The sequence below is a fragment of the Piliocolobus tephrosceles genome, chromosome 7 (genome assembly GCF_002776525.5).
Source record: "Piliocolobus tephrosceles isolate RC106 chromosome 7, ASM277652v3, whole genome shotgun sequence".
NCBI lineage: Eukaryota > Metazoa > Chordata > Mammalia > Primates > Cercopithecidae > Piliocolobus > Piliocolobus tephrosceles.
Window position 1 is genome coordinate 37,568,929 of NC_045440.1, and position 18,076 is coordinate 37,587,004.

Here is an 18,076-nt window from a genome sequence, read left to right on the forward strand (position 1 = left end):
ATCACCTGCATGTATATCTTCTACTTTGTGTCCTTCTCTGTTTATCTGCTACTATAGCTCTTTCTCTCTCTATATATTTTTTGCAAAATGTGATTTTGCAGCACCTATATTTATTTCTAATACTTAAACATTTTTTATTACTGAAATAATGAATACACATGGTAAATTGTTTAAGCTATAGATATACAAAGCGAAAAATGATAGTAAAACTTTCTACCCCTTCATTTCCATTTAAGTTCTTCTGTTAGTTAAGTTTATTTATTTAAAAATATGTATGCCCTTACTTCTATTTTAATTTATAAACTCTAGATAATATTGGTAATATTATATTTGATATGTCGAGTCCACTCTCTCTACTTGTTGCTTATGTTTAAATATATATTTTTATATAAATATATATGTAAGTATAAACATATATAAAAATATATATATTTGAATATTGGTTCTTATTTTTGATTTTACATAATATCTATATATGTTAAACAATGTCCACTGTTTGCTTGCTGTGAACAGTAAGAGGTGTAACGTAATTGTATGTTTCTTATACCCATTGTCAAGGTTTAGATAATTTATAACTAATTCTGTAGGGCTGTTGCACTTTGTCTAGAGCTTGATGTAAGAATTAAATAAATAGCATTTTACAGTATTATAAATATATAAATAATATTAACTATTGGATAAAGAAATAAATATTTCTTATGCCAGTAAAGCTTTGATGGTCAAAGAAGGATATTTTAGGCATCAGAATCTAATGGAGCACTGACTTTTTTTTCTAACTTTTTTACTTGTTATGGGTGAAACCAACTGCCACAGAAAATGAAATCCCATCTTCCTTTTCTTGGAATCTTTTACTACTTTTCTGGAATAACTCTTGATTTTTTTTTTTTTTTAACACAGTGTGTATGAATCGCAAACATTGAGCTATTTTATCAATGAAAACACTTTTTTCCTTCAGAGTTTAAGTTCTGGGGTACATGTGCAGGATGTGTAGGTTTGTTACATAGGTAAAAGTGTGCCATGGTGGTTCTCTGCACCTATCAACCCATCAGCTAAGTATTAAGCCCCACATACATTAGCTGTTTATCCTGGTGCTCTCCCTTCCCTGGTCCCCCCGACAGGCCCCAGTGTGTGTTGTTCCCCTCCCTGTGTCCACGTGTTCTTATTGTTCAGCTCCCACTTAAAAGTGAGAACATGTGGTGTTGTTTTCTGTTACTGTGTTAGTTTGCTGAGGATAATGGCTTCCAGTTCCATCCATGTCACTGCAAAGTCATTCCTTTTTACGACTGCATACGTAGTATTTCATGGTGTATATGTATCACATTTGTATATGTATCACATTTTCTTTATCCACTCTACTATTGATGGGCATTTGGGTTGATTCCATGTCTTTGCTATTGTGAATAGTGCTGCAATGAACATACGGGTGCATGTGTCTTTATAATAGAATGATTTATATTCCTTTGGGTATATACCCAGTAATGAAATTGCTGGGTTAAATGGTGTTTCTGCCTCTAGATCTTTGAGGAATTGCCACAGTGTCTTCCACAATGGCTGAACTAATTTACATTCTCATCAATAGTGTAAACATGTTCCAGGCTGGCTGTGGTGGCTCACACTTGTAATCCCAGCACTTTGGGAGACTGAGGCGGGCAGATCACGAGGTCAGGAGTTTGAGACCAGCCTGACCAACATGGTGAAACCTTGTCTCTTCTAAAAAATACAAAAATTTGCCAGGCGTGATGGCAGGTGCCTGTAATCCCAGCTACTCGGGAGGCTGAGGCAGGAGAATTGCTTGAACCTGGGAGGCAAAGGTTGCAGTGAGCAGAGATCGTGCAATTGCACTCCAGCCTGGGCAACAAGAGTGAGACTCCGTCTCAAAAACAAACAAACAAACAAACAAACAAACAAACAAACAAACCAAACAAACAAACATATTCCTATTTCTCCATGGCTTTGCTAGCATCTGTTGTTTCTTGACTTTTTAATAATCGCCATTCTGACTGGCGTGAGATGGTATCTCATTGTGGTTTTAATTTGCACTTCTCTAATGATCAGTGCTGTTGAGTACTTTTTCATGTTTTTTGGCCACACGAATGTCTTCTTTCGAGAAGTATCTGTTCATGTCCTTTCTCCACTTTCTAATTTTTTTTTCTTGTAAATATGTTTAAGTTCCTTGTAGACTCTGGATATTAGACCTTTGTCAGATGGATAGGTTGCAAACATTTTCTCCCATTCTGTAAGTTGTCTGTTCACTCAGATGATAGTTTCTTTTGCTGTGCAGAAGCTCTTCAGTTTAATTAAATCCCATTTGTCAATTTTTGCTTTTATTATGATAGCTTTTGGCATTTTTGTCATGAAATCTTTTCCCATGCATCTGTCCTAAATGGCATTGCCTAGATTTTCTTCAAAGGTTTTGATAGTTTTGGGTTTTACATTTAAGTTTTTAATCCATATTGGGTTAATTTGTTTTTTTTTTTTTTTTTTTTTTTCAGACAGAGTCTTACTCTGTAGCCCAGACTGGAGTGCAGTGGCACAATCTAGGCTCACTGCAACCTCTGCCTCCAAGGTTCAAGTGATTCTCTTGCTTCAGACTTCCCAATAGCTGGGATTACAGATGTACACCACCACACCTGGATAATTTTTGTAGTTTTAGTAAAAACAAGGTTTCACTGTGTTGGTCAGGCTGGTCTCAAACTCCTGTCCTCATGTGATGCACCTGCTCTGGCGTCCCAAAGTGTTGGGGTTACAGGCGTGAGCCACCATGCCTGACCAACTTAATTTTTGTATAAGGTGTAAGGAAGGAGTCCAGTTTCAATTTTCTGCATATGGCTAGCCAGTTCTGCCAGATCCATTTATTAAATAGGGAATCCTTTCCCCATTGCTTGTTTTTGTCAGGTCTGTTGAAGATCAGATGATTGTAGGTGTGTGGTCTTATTTCTGAGTTCTCTGTTCTGTTCCATTGGTCTGTGTCTGTTCTTGTACTACTACCATGCTGTTTTGGTTACTGTAGCCTGGTAGTATAGTTTGAAGTTGGGTAGCGTGATGCCTCCAGCTTTGTTCTTTTTTCTTAGGATTGTCTTGGCTATTTGAACTCTTTTTTCGTTCCATATGATTTTTAAAATAGTTTTCTTTTCTAATTCTGTGAAAAATGTCAATGGTAGTTTAATGGAAATAGCATTGAATCAATCTATAAATTGCTTTATCATGAAAATATGGCCATTTTCATGATATTGATTCTATTTATGAATATGGAATATTTTTCAATTGTTTGTGTCCTCTCTAATTTTCTCGAGCAGTGGTTTGTAGTTCTCTTGAAGAGGTCCTTCACTTCTCTTGTTAGCTGTATTCCTACGTATTTTATTCTCTTTGTAGCAACTGTGAGTGGGAGTTCATTCATGATTTCGCTCTCTGCTTTTCTGTTGTTGGTGTAGGAATACTAGTTATTTTTGCACATTGATTTTGTATCTTGAGACATTACTGCAGTTGCATATTAGCTTAAGGAGCTTTTGGGCTGAGAGGATGAGGTTTCCTAAGTATAAGATCATGTCATCTACAAACGAAGACAATATGACTTCCTCTCTTTCTATTTGAATTACCCCCCCCCCCTTTTTTTTTTTTTTTAATTTTGCCTTATTGTCCTGGCCAGAACTTCCAGTATTATGTTGAATAGGAATGGTGAGAGAGGGCATCCTTGTCTTGTGCCAGTTTATAAGGGGAATGTTTCCAGCTTTTGCCCATTCAGTATGACATTGGCTTTGGGTTTTCCATAGATGGTTCTTAATATTTCGATTTATGTTCATTCTTTCAATATCTAGTCTACTGAGAGATTTTAACATGAAAATTTTTTCCAAATGACTTTTCTGCATCTATTGAGATAATCCTGTGGTTTTTGTCTTTAGTTCTGTTTATGTGATGAATCACATTTATTGATTTGTGTATGGTGAAACCATTCTTGCATCCTGGGGATGAAACCAAGTTGATCATAGTGGATAAGCTTTTTGATGTGCAGCTGGATTCAATTTGCCAGTATTTTATTGAGGATTTTTGCATCAATCTTCATCAGAGATATTGGCCTGAAGTTTTCTTTTTTTGTTGTATTTCTGCCAGGTTTTGATATCAGGATGATGCTGGGTTCATAAAATGAATTGGGGAGGAGTCTCTTCTTTTCAATTGTTTGGAATAGTTTCAGTAAAAATGGTACCAGCTCTTCTTTCTACCTCTGGTAGAATGTTAGCTGTAAATTCATCTGGTCCTGGGCTTTTTTTGGTTAGTAGGCTATTCATTAGTTCTGCCTCCATTTCAGAACTCATTATTTGTTTATTCAGGGATTCAGTGTCTTCCTGGTTCAGTCTTGGGAGGGTGTTATATGTCCAATAATTTATCCATTTCTTCTAGATTTTCTAGTTTCTGTGCATAGAGGTGTTTATAGTATTCTCTGATGATTGTTTGTATTTCTGTGGGGTCCATGGTGATATCCCCCTTATCATTTATGATTGTATCTATTTGATTCTTCTCTCTTTTCTTCTTTACTAGTCTAGCTACTGGTTTATCTATTTTATTAATTTTTTCAAAAAATCAGCTCCTGGATTCATTGATTTTTTTGAAGGTTTTTTTGTGTTTCTATCTCCTTCAGTTCTGCTCTAATCTTGGTTATTTCTTGTCTTCTGCTAGCTTTGGGGTTTGGTTGCTTTGGTTCTCTTGTTCTTTTAGTTGGCATGTTAGGTTGTTGATTTGAGATATTTCTAGCTTTTTGATGTAGCCATTTAGTCCTATGGATTTCTCTCTTAACATGGTTTTAGCATACGTCCCGGTATGTTGCCTCTTTGTTCTCATTAGTTTCTAAGAACTTCTTGATATCTGCCTTAATTCCGTTATTTACCCAGGAGTCCTTCAGGAGCATGTTGTTCAATGTCTATGTGGTTGTGTAGTTTCAAGGGAGTTTCTTAATTTTGAGTTCTAATTTGATTGTGCTGTGATTTGAGAGACTGTTATGATTACAATTCTTTTGCATTTGCTAAGGAGTGTTTTACTTTTGATTATGTGATTGATTTTACAGTAAGTACCATGTGGTGATGAGAAGAATGTATATTCTCTTGATTTTGGGTGGAGATTTCTGTAGATATCTATCAGGTCCACTTGATCCAGAGCTGAATTCAAGTCCTGTATATCTTTGTTCATTTTCTGTCTCAATGATTTGTCTAATATTGTCAGTGGGGTGTTAAAATCTCCCACTATTATTGTGTGGGAGTATAAGTCTCTTTGTAGGTCTCTAAGAACCTGCTTTATGAATCTGGGTGCTCCTTTATCGGGTGCTTATATATTTAGGATAGTTAGCTCTTCTTGTTGAATTGACCTTTACCATTATGTAATGCCTTTCTTTGTCTTTTTTGATCTTTGGTGTTTTAAAGTCTGTCTTGTAAGAAACTAGGATTGCAACTCCAACTTTTTTCTGTTTTCCATTTGCTTGGTAAATTTTTCTTCATCTCTTCCTCTTTTTTTTCTTTTTTGTTTTTTTGGAGACAAGAGTCTCACTCTATTGCCGAGGCTGGAGTGCCATGGCATGATCTCGGCTCACTGCAACCTCTGCCTCCCAGGTTCAAGAGATTCTCTTGCCTCAGCCTTCCAAGTAGCTGGGATTACAGGCACATACCACCATACTTGGCTAATTTTTTGTATTTTTAGTAGAGACAGGATTTCACCATGTTGGCCAGGCTGGTCTTGAACTCTTGACCTCAAGTGATCTGTCCACCTTGGCCTCCCAAAGTGCTGGGATTACAGGCTTGAGTGATTGCTCCCGGCCATCCCTTTATTTTGAGCCTATGTGTCTTTGCACGTGAGATGGGTGTCTTGAAGGCAGTATACCAATGGGTCTTGACTCTTTATTCATCTTGTCATTTGTGTCTTTTAATTGGGGGCATTTAGCCTATTTACATTTAAGGTTAATATTGTTCTGTGTGAATTTGATCCTGTCATCACGATACTAGTTGGTTATTTTGCAGACTTTTTTATGTGGTTGCTTCATAGTGTTACTGATCTGTGTACTGGTCTGTGTACTTTAGTTTTGGTAGTGGCTGATAATTGTTTTTCATTTTCATATTTAGTGCTTCCTTCAGGAGCTCTTGTGAGGCAGGCCTGGTGGTGATGTATTCCCTCAGCATTTGCTTGTCTGAAAAGGATCTTATTTCTCTTTTGCTTATGAATCTTAGTTTGGCTGAATATGAAATTCTGGGTTGAAAATTCTTTTCTATAAGAATATTGAATATTGGCCCCCAATCTCTTCTGGCTTGCAAAGTTTCTGCTGAAAAGTCTGCTATTATTCTGATGGGCTTCCCTTTGTAGGTGACCTGGCCTTTCCATCTGACTGCCTTAACATTTTTATTTTACTTTCAGTAAAATGATTGATTATTATGTCTTGATGATTATATGTCTTGGGGCTGAGTTTCTCATGGAGTATCTTACTGGGGTTCTCTGGATTTCCTGAATTTGAATGTTGGTCTGTCTTGTTAGGTTGAGGAAGTTCTGCTGGATGATATCCTAAAGTCTGTTTTCCAACTTGGTTCTGTTCTCCCCGTCTCTTTCAGGTACCTTAATCAGTTGTAGGTTCAGTCTTTTTATATAATCTCATATTTCTCAGAGGTTTTGTTAGTTCCTTTTCCTTCTTTTTTTGTCTGTTCTTGCCTGAATGTCTTTTTCAGAAAGATAGTCCTCAAGCTCTGCTATTTTTTTCCCCCTCTTGGTCTATTCTGCTATTGATACTTGTGATTGCATTGTGAATTTCTTGTGGTGGGTTTTTCACCTCCATCATTTTAGTTATGATCCTTTATAAACTGGCTATTCTGTTTATCTGCTCCTGTATTGTTTTATTATGATGGTTAGCTTCTTTGCATTGGGTTAGAACTTTCTCCTTTAGCACAACAAAGTTTGTTATTACCCACCTTCTGAAGATTACTTCTGTACTTCTGTTATTTCAGTTATCTCTGCCTCAGTCCAATTCTGTGCCCTTGCTGCGAGATGTTGGGTTCATTTGGAGGAGCAGAGACATTCTGGCTTTTTGAGTTTTCAGTGTTTTTGCATTGATTTTTCTCATCTTTGTGGGCTATCTACCTTTGATCTTTGAGGTTGCTGACCTTCGAATGGGGTTTTTGTGGGGCCTCTTTTTGTTGATGTTGTTGCTTTCTGTTTGTTTTTCCTTTTAACTGTCAGGCCACTCTTTCATAGGGCTGCTGCAGTTTGCTGGGGGTTCACTCCAGACCCTAGTTGCCTCACTGTCTCCTGCACCTGGAGGTATCACCAATGAAGGCTAGGAAACAGCAAAGATGGCAGCCTGCTTCTTCCTCTATGAGCTCCATCCCAGGAGGGCACTGACCTTATACCGGCCCATATACTCCCGTAGGTGGTGTCTGTAGGAGGTCTCACCCAGTCAGGAGGAATGGGATCAGGGACCTGCTTAAAGAAGCAGTCTGGCTGCCCCTTCACAGAGCAGATGTGCTGTGTTTGGGGGAGCCCTCCTCGTCTAGACCACCCAGACTCTCTAGAGCCAGCAGGCTGGAAAGGCACAGTCAGCTGAATCACAGAGACTATGGCCAACCCTTCCCCCTGGAAGCTCCATCCCAGGGAGAGATCAGAGTTCTGGTCTGGACCATCTGGAGTATCCAGAGACAGGAGGTTAGAATGGCCAACTGGAAGCACAGAGATGTGGCTGCTCCTTCCCCCAGGAACTCAGTCCGTCTCAGTCAGTCTCTAGCCTGCTGTTGTTGGCTGGCTTGAATTCCAAGCCAGTGGGTCTTAACTTGTGCGATGCTGTGGAAGTGGGGCCTGCAGAACGACACTGCTTGGCTTCCTGCCTACGGGAATGCATGAACGATCTCCCATCTGGCAGGAATTCCTGGAGCTAGGATATTCAAAACTCCTGGGTGTCCATGTGTGCCCAAATGGCTGCTTCCCTGAGGCTCCACACAGCTCTGTACTTTGGACCCAAGGCCCTGGTGGCGTGGGCTCATGAGGGGATCTCCTGATCCATGGTTTGCAAAGAGCCATGGGAAACGCACAGTTTTCCAGGTGGGGCTGCACAATCACTCCTCACTTCCCTTCGCTGGGGATGGGGGCTCCCCTGGCTGCATGCCACTCCTGGGCGGGCCATCACCCCACCCTGCTTTTCCTTGCTCTCCGTGGGTCAAGCTGTCTGCCCGGTCAGTCCCGAGGTAAGAACCTGGATACCTCAGTTGAAAGTGCAGACTTCGCTTGCCCTTTTCATTCCTTTCCATGAGAGCTAGGGACTGTAGCTGCCTCTATACAGCCATCTTGGCCCTACCCCCTTCAATGAAAAGACTTTTATTTTATCTTAACGTTTGATTGATAATTGGGATAGGTATAGAATCTTTGTTCTAACATCTTCCTACCTCAGCATTTTGAAGACTGATGTATCATATTTTTGCCAAGTCATTATGAAGTGAAAAGATGGCAAGGAAATTGAGGGTGTATGTAAAGGAATTTGAACTGATGAGTGAAAGAGAGAAGTTAATAAGGAAATTAGGAATAGTGAAAATGTGGTTTTCACTAGATAAACTTGTGGTTTCACAAGATTAAAAAAGGAACAAAGATTCATGACTACGTGAGCAGAGAATGATTGTTTTTTCTTTTATTTCAAATTCATTTATTTTTTAAATTGACATATAAAATTGTCTGCCTTTACCATGCACAACGTGATGTTTTGAAGACTATATATACTGTAGAATGGTTAAATCTAGCTAACAAATACATTGCCTCACATACTTATCATTTTTATGGTGAGAATGCTTAACATCCACTCTCTTAGCATTTTTTAAGAATACAATTTATCATCATTAATTGTAGTTACCAAGCTGTACAATAGAACTCCTGAATGTATTCTTCCTATCTATCTTTAAATATCCATTCTTTGAGCAACATCTCTCAGAAGAGGATTATTTTGAATTCTTTGTCAGTCATTTCATAAATCTCCTTTCTTCTGGGTACACTACAGGAGCTTTATTAGTTTCTTTTTGTGATGTCATATTTTCCTGATTTTTCATAATCCTTGTGTCTCTATGCATTTGAGGAGATAGTCACCTCTTCTAGCTTTTGCACATATTCTTTTCTAGTAACAGACCTTTACTTTTACTGTAACCTGGGATTCTGGATGTCATTGGTTACCACCGTGGATAGGCAGACCTTGGTGTTGGGTTCTCTAGTTGGGATTGGTTGCTTCCCGTACTCTGAGGTCAAATGGTATAGCTGGCTGTGCTCTGTGGTCTAGTGAGACCACTGGCTGGACTCTAACATCAGGTGGGGATACTGACTGGGTTCTGTGATTGTTTCTGATGGAGCAGGATTGTAGGTTGTCTTCCCTGGCTAGGCAGTATTTTTGTATGTTTGGAATCTGTATCGTGTTTCCTGCAGCATGATGCTGTTGGCTAGTCTCTCTGGTGTGGCACCTCCGTGGGCCAGAATGAAGAGCAACCCCAAAGAGTCATGTGCTCATCACTGTGAGCCCCACCACTGTTTTTCATCTCCAACTGACCCCAGATGGCTTAACCCTACCAGCACTCCCAGTGATCCCTGTGTGAGGAGACAGGAGTGAGCCTTTCACAAATGGTCCCAGAATGGTGGGGAAGTTAAATGTCTGCCTCTAATTCACCCCTACCATACCAGAAACCATAGGCCCAGAGTAACTCTGCATGCAGTGCCACACCAGCCTGGGGCTATTCCCAATATAGTATATTCCCAATATAGTATAGTAAGTCACCACAGCCTCTGCCAGCTATATGCAGCAACTGATCTAGCAATTCCCATCCCATTTTTCCTCATCAACACTCACTGTGTTCTCAGACTCAAGTCTAATGGCTACGGGGGAAATGGCACCAAGTTTTGGCTGCTGCTTTAGGATATTTAAAAAATCATTAGTGACATCCTTCCTACCTCTCTGGATGTTGTTCCTTAGCTGGGGCCACAACTGAATCTTTAGCCAGCCATTATAGTCTTGTTGCTTCTGTGTTACAGGACATGTGATAAGTAAATCTTGTAGTAATGAACCCATTTCTATAAATACTAGGCCACAAGATGTGACCCTGGTCAGAAACAATATTGTGTGGTGATGCAGAAGACATTCTTCAAGCACAAGAATGTGGTGCTTTAGAATCACTGCAGACAGGCAAGGAAAATCCATACCTGGGATACATGAGGACAAATCATTGCTCCTTCAATGAATGAGCAGTCCACTGTAATAAACCCATCTCCAGTTGACTGGCTAATCCAACAGTGGCATAGTGCTATGGTGGAGGCTCATCACTGGCTTCTGTTGATGGCAGGTAGAGTGCCCTAGATATATAGAAAGCCAGATCAGTTTCAGAGGATAATTTACAGTCATTATCTATCTTTTGCACCAGGCAAGCAAACAAGTTAAATGATTATGTGACATGCATCATTACTCCTACAATTTCAAACTTTAATGGTGACGCTAATATATGCAGTATGCAATTCCCTAAGGGATGCCATATTACTCTTGATTTATCATCTTGGGAGCAGTTCCAGGTACTTCCTTTTGGCCCTCCCTGTCAATAATATGTCTCACTCCATTGGTCAGCAGACAATATGTGCTAGTATTTCTATTCCAGGCATAATTCTGGGATTTGGAAAATAACAGTAGGACATATCTGAAGTTCTTTTGGATGTACTGTTAGATGAACTTGAAACAAGTTTCTTCTGACTATTTGACTTCCATAAGGCTGCACTTAGACGAGTAGATTAACGTGGTATTCAGTTTTTCAGGGTAACGTTAGTTCTGACCCAGAATCCAATAAGCCCCAGAAGTCCTAGCTATTTTCTTTTCCTGCATGCACAGTTATTCTAGTGAATAGCTACAGGTCCCTCTGTGGAAGGCTTGGAGGAATAGTCACAGTTTCATCTGTATGGCAGATGAGTACCTTCTTTAAAGGTACTCTTTTAGTTGAGAATCCCTGAGGTTGTGAACTGATTTAGGTCTGGGAATCTGCATCACAGCAACTCATGTTAAGTTTTTGCCACCAGACGTAGAATGGCAAGAAAACCTTCAGTATGATGCTCAAATATTTTATTTTTAGGGTCCCTGAAATAATTATCATAATCCTTGTAGGTCAAAACAGCTTTGATAATATGTAAGCCCCTTTAGCTTATGGTGGTAATTGCACCCACCTTGTCTCAGTTAAGCCGTGCCACATGGCCTGTAACACTCCTGGTCCCAGTGTTCCTGTTGCGGCTGGGCGTGGTGGCTCATGCCTGTAATCCCAGCACTTTGGGAGGCTGAGGCATGTGGATCACTTGAGGGTCAGGAGTTTAAGACCAGCCTGGGCAACATGGCGAAACCCTGTCTGTACTAAAAATACAAAAATTAGCCAGGCATAGTGGTAGGTGCCTGTAATCTCAGCTATTTGAGAGGCTGAGGCAAGAGAATCACTTGAACCCAGGAGGTGGAGGTTGTAGTGAGCCAAGATCATGCCAAGCTAGGCAATGAGAGTGAAACTCCAAGATCCATTGCATTATGTGCTACCGTCATCTCCAGTCTACAAAAGAACAACCAACAGAGATTTTTTATGATATTGGTGTGTCTTTCAGCAAAGCATTTCCAAGTGTCTTGAAGGAGATATCCTCCCAGCTCTCTTTGAATGTTTGATCAAGGTAGTTACCCAACAGGTTTCACACAGTAGATTCATTCAATATTACCATATTCCTGAAACTCGGCACTTTTTCACCATACAGTATGCCAGGAAAGCTCCATTATATTGACCTTACTGACAGTAGGCTCCCGTTAAGTCTAACTTCAGTTAACATGACTACTGCTTTTACTTGGCACATTAAATACAAAATCCCAGGTAAGTCATGAATTACAATAAATTTGTTCCAGTACAGCCTTCTATTTCATACTGTCTGATCAATCCCTTTCAAAGTATAAATTATCCCCTTCCAGAGCAGTACACTGATACTTCTCCTTCAAGACCTTGTTGAGAATTAATTCTTGATTTGGACCTAGAGGCAATGTGGGGTAGTGAGACTAATGTTCCAGCTATCGTCATTAAAACTTTTTTTTTTTTTTTTAAATGCAGGAGCTCTCTCATTGTTTGGAGAGGGCTTCCTCTGCTGGCAAGGGAAGTAAAGAGATGTTATTCCAATTGTTTGCCTCCCAAGTTTCAGATTCTAATGCTTTTCCCACCAAATCTGGTAGGTTCCAGCTTGGTCCTCAGCCATGTCAATCCATGACTACACATGAGTTACTTCATTGCTGCTGCAGAGGCTTTCTGATTCCCCGTTTGCATTTTCCGTTGCTCATTTGCAGTATTCCCTTTCTATTCTTCATTATGTGCATCCTTTAGGGCTCTTATAAGAAATTAGTTGACCCCAAAATCTTTATTATCCCTATTGTCACCATAACAATTAAATGTCTTTATCTTCCTCCTCCTGCATCATATCCTATGCTTTGGTAATACCAGCTTTGGTAATAATTTGAGAAATCATGATGTCATTTCATACCATGAATTACCAATGCTCCATTTCTTTTTCGCATGGAAGTTATCTGTGTTACATATATGAACAACCTAATCCAATAGTGCCATCTGAAGGATCTGTTTTCTGTGGCTTCTTTTCATACCAGTCACTGTGTCAATGACTGCTCCTAGTAGGCAGCAGGGTGAGCACTTAAATTGGGCAATTTGGTTAATGGCCATTTCATGAACTGGGGGTTGGGGGAGATGATATGGATTATTCAAAATAAGTATTAGAGCTATTGTAAGAAGTTAGGTGAGTTGAAGATTCTGGTCCATATAACCAACAGTGTAATGTATATTTTCTTTATCAAAGCAATTCTTTTGTATATTGATAGTAACTACCTAAGAATTATGTTAGGTGTCCAATTGTTAAATTATCACAAAGCTTGGCATACACTCAATATGCTTCTAGCTCAGTAAAACTTCATAAGAAGAGCTTCAGCTTCTCACCTGTTCAAGGATCCATATCTCCCTAATTCTTTTTCATTTGATAAAACAATAAAATATTCCTAATCAGAAAATTATTTTTTACCACCCTTTAGAGAATTATCTTTCCTTAGAATTTTCTTTGTTGTTATTATAGTACCCCAAGGAGATAACTCTGGAGGCATTTTCAGTTATTGTCACCCAGATGCTGGCACTCAGTCTGGGAATATCATATGATGATCCAAAGAAATGTCGATGTTCAGAATCCATCTGCATAATGAATCCAGAAGCTTTGTAAGTTTTAACAAAATATTTATTGCTTATGTTTATTTCATTTAAAATATTCAGAGTGTGAAAATTTACTATTTACTTAAAGCACAAATTAGTTATCAATGGGCCAAGTTCACTACAAAGTATAAACATGTTAATTTTAAATGTAAAAGTAGTATAAAGTGTAAATTAAAGACAATCAGGATAACAAATCCAATCTGCAAGATATATTAGCAAAAGAATATGAAAGCAGTTAGTAAGGATCTTTAAAAATATTTCAGCAGAACATAATAAGTGGCGTTTGTTTTAGACGAGGTATTTTTGGTTTTGCTTTTAGAATAGTCTGATTTTATGGAAAAAAAAAAAAAAAACAACAAACCCCTAACATCCAAAAGAGTAAGAAGTCCTAGTTGGAGACAAATATATATAAAAAAATATATATATGTTTATATATATATTTGTGTGACTTTGGATAAATTACTTGACTTTGCCTAGGTTTACTTTTCTCATCTTTAAATGGGAATAATTATGCCTATTCTTTTATTTCACAGGGTGATATAAGAATAAAAGAAAAAAAGTGAAATAGGAAAGAGTTTTCTAAACTGTAGAATTCTATAAGTATGTGATTGATTAGCTACAGTGATTTCTAAACTTACTAATCTTCCCCAAATGGTATATCAGACAAGAACTACAGCAGGTGTCATTAGCATTTTGTAGTTTTTCTGTTTGTAGATATGGCCTATGATGTGGGTAACCCATTCATTACTGAAGAACAGTCAAAGGTCAAAAGTGAAAATAAGACATTAAATTTTGAAAACATTATTTTTATGGGTACTCCTAAGTACCTCTTAAGGGTTAATTTTTATGTTCTAAAAATAACCCAAACTCAACATATATACTCATAAACATAGCTCAAACTCAACATATTTCATATATATATACACACATGCAATTATATTACAAATTAGCTCTAAAAGGAATGTGTGTATATATGTATATATACACACCCAAACACACATACTCACACATATCCATATATGTATATATATATAATTGATATGCATATGTCCATATAGATTGATAAATGGAATCTATGTATCTATGTATCTATCTATGTATCTATGTATGTATGTATCTATCTATCTATCTATCTATCTATCTATCTATCCATTCATCTATCTCAACAATATGAGAATAATTATTTTGGGCTCATTGTTCATATGGCCCACTATTTTCAAGGATGCTAGGACAATATGTTTTGTGTCGGTCACCCAGAGCCTAGGATTAATGATAATAAGATGAACAAATATTTACATTGTACTTACTATGTTCTAGAGACCATTCCAAGCACTCTACATATATTAACTTATTGATTCTCACAATATCTCTACAGGACAGTTCCTATTATTCCCATTTTTACAGATGAGAAGCTAAGTTATAAAAAGGATAATTACTCGTGGTCAGATGGCTAGTTTGTGGCAGACTTGGGTTTTGAGCCTGTATTAATAAATCTTTAAGTTCATGTTGTATTTTATGTTTAAAATGCTTTCATATATAATCTCCAGTTTCCTACAAATCTCGTGTATGAGTAGAGTATTATATTAATTTTTATAAAATCTAATAATAGCACACATGTATAACTCTTTTGCATATCCACGGTATATCTCACACATTATTCTATGTTAATTCTCAAAGCATGTAATTAATTACATATTTCAATTTAATATATTTATTAAAAAGCCCTGGAGTATAAGTAGCCAAAGTGATCTACTTTTACTAGATACATAGTTAATTAAGAGACACACTTTAGCAGGTGTCAGTAATACCAGCAGTGATTTATTGGGTACCTATTAAAAGTCAGATAATTGAATTAGATACTTATTTAATTATGCTTAATTCTCACAGTCTCACCTATCTATAGGTAGACAGGCATTATCCCTATTATGCAGATGAAACTACTAAGACTTAGATAATTTAATCACTTTGCCTAACTAAGTCCTCATAAGTCATAGGGTTGGTATTAGTCAACAAGTTTATCTAATTTCAAAGCCTTGTTTCATTCTATAGTCTACACTTCCTTCATATAGAAGACTTAATATATTGGCATTCGCTTAAACTAAGTAGCAAGAAAATATTAGTAGTATGTATTTGTACTAAATTCATTTTTATACTTAAGTGCTCCTTCCATTATATCTTTTTTTTGGGTAAAACTATGTCTAAATGTATTTTTATTATTGAAAAAATTCTATTGATACATAATAATTATACATATTTATTGGGTACATGTGATATTTTCATATCTGTATACCTGTGTGATGATCAAATCAGGGTAGTTAGAATATCCATCCTCTCAAACGTTTATCATTTCTTTGTGTTGAAAACATCAAATCTCCTCTTCTAGCTATTTTGAAATATACAATAAATTACCATTAATTACAGTCACCCTACTTTGCTATTGAACACTAGAACTTATTCTATCTAACTGTGTCTACTTATTAACTAACCTCTCTTCATTCCCCTACCCACTCTTCCCAGTCTCTGGAAAGTATCATTCTACTCTCTCTCTCTCTCTTTTTTTTTTTTTTGAGATGGAGTCTCGCTCTATTGCCCAGGCTGGAGTGCAGTGTTGCGATCTCAGCTCACTGCAAGCTCCACCTCCCGGGTGCACAGGATTCTCCTGCCTCAGCCTCCCGAGTAGCTAGGACTACAGGCGCCTGCCGCCATACCCGGCTAATTTTGTTGTTGTATTTTTAGTAGAGATGGGGTTTCACCATGTTAGCTGGAATGGTCTCGATCTCCTGACCTCGTGTTCCGCCCGCCTTGGCCTCCCAAAGTGCCTACTCTATATCTTTATGAATTAAACTTTTAAAGTCCCACACATGATTGAGAATTGTGATATTTGCCTTTCTGTGCCTGACTTTTTCCACTTAACATAATGACCTCCTGTTCCACTCATGTTGTTACAAATGAAAAAACCTCATTATTTTCTATGGCTGAATAGTATTCCATTGTGATGTATACCACATTTTCTTTATCTATTCATCCATTGATTCAGAGTTAGGTTTATTCCATGTTTTGTCTATTGTGAATAGTGCTGCAATAAACATGAAGGTTCAGGTATCTTTCTAATATACGAATTTCCTTTACTTTGCATAAATACCAAGTACAAAGATTGCTGGTTTGTATTGTAGTTCTAGTTCTAGTTTTTTGAGAAATCTCCACAATACTTCCTATCAAGGCTGTATGAATTTACATACCCACTAACAGCGTATGAGTTGCCTTTTCTCAACATTGTTGCCGGTATTTGTTAGTTTTTATGTTGTTTGATGATAGCCATTCTAACTGGGGTGAGATCATATCTCATGGTGGTTTTGATTTAAAAATTTCCAATGATTACTGATGCTGAATATTTTTTCATGTCAGAAAAGACAGCAGGTTGGCAATTTGTATGTCTTCCTTTGAGAAATGTCTATTCAAATCCTTTGCCCACTTTTAAGTGGGATTATTTGTGTGTGTGTGTTTAAACTTTAATTTTAGGTTCAGTTGTACCTGTGCAGGTTTGTTATATAGGTAAACTTGAGTCATGGGGGTTTGTTGTACAGATTATTTTGTCACCCATGTACTAATCCTGGCACCCAATAGTTGTTTTTTTCTGATCCTCTCCCTCCTCCCACCTTCCACCCTCAAGTAGGACTCAGTGTCTGTTGTTCCTCTGTATGTGTCTATGTGTTCTCATCCGTTAGCTCCCAGATATGTGATATTTAGTTTTCTCTTCCTGTGTTAGTTTGCTAAAGATAGTGTCCTCCAGCTCCATCCATTGTCCTGCAAAAAACATGATTTCATTCTTTTTATGGTTGCATAGTATTCCATGGTGTGTATGTGCCGCATTGTCTTTATCTGGTCTACCAATGATGAGCATTTAGGTTGACTTCATGTCTTTGCTGTTGTGAATAGTGCTGCAATGAACATTATACGTGCATGCGCCTTTATGATAGAATGATTTATATTCCTTTGGGTGTATACCCAGTAATTACATTGCTGGATTGAATGGTAGTTCTATTTTTAGCTTTTTGAGGAATCACCACAGTGTTTTCTACAATGGTTGACCTAATTTACACTCCCACCAACAGTGTATAAGTGTTCCTTTTTCTCCACAACCTCACCAGCATTTGGTTTTTTTTTTTTGACTTTTTAATAACCATTTGGATTGGTATGAGATGGTATCTCATTGTAGTTTTGATGTGCATTTCTCAAATAATCAGTGGTATTGAGCTTTTTTTTTTCATATGCTTGTTGGCTGCATGTATGTGTTCTTTTAAAAAGTGCCTATTCATGTCCTTTGCCCACTTTTTAATAGGGTTGTTTGTGTTTTTTTCTTGTAAATTTGTTTAGGTTCCTTATAGATACTGGATATTAGACCTTTGTCAGATACATAGTTTGAAAATATTTTCTCCTGTTCTGTAAACTGTTTACTCTGTTGATTGTTTCTTTTGCTGTGTAGAAGCTCTTTAGTTTAATCAGATCCCATTTGTCAATTTTTGTTTTTGTTGTAATCGATTTTGGAGTCTTCATCATGAAATGTTTGCCAGTTCATATGTACAGAATGATTATTGCTTAGGTTGTCTTCCAGGGTTTTTACATGTTGGGCTTTATATTTAAGTCTTTAATCGATCTTGACTTGATTTATGTATATGATGTAAAGAAGGAGTTTCAGCAGGAATGGTAGCAGGTCTTCTTTGTCCATCTGGTAGAATTTGGCTGTGACTCCATCTGGTCTTAGATTTTCTCTTTCAGTTAGTTGGCTATTTATTATTGATTCAATTCCAGAATTTGTTATTGGTCTTTTC

At 37.6% G+C, this 18,076-nt stretch overlaps 1 protein-coding gene across 3 annotated transcripts in view; it reads left to right on the forward strand.

Annotated features, from left to right (window-relative positions):
- Positions 1-18,076, forward strand: part of ADAM32 (ADAM metallopeptidase domain 32) — a 194,334-nt gene that overhangs the window by 63,176 nt on the left and 113,082 nt on the right. For 2 of the 3 annotated variants that reach the window (XM_023214500.2, XM_023214498.1), the window contains exon 11: positions 13,117-13,253. The exons of the other annotated variant lie outside the window; for it this stretch is intronic. In XM_023214500.2, coding sequence (XP_023070268.1) covers positions 13,117-13,253 — 137 coding nt within the window. The remainder of the gene's footprint in view (positions 1-13,116; positions 13,254-18,076) is intronic. 3 annotated transcript variants of the gene reach the window in all.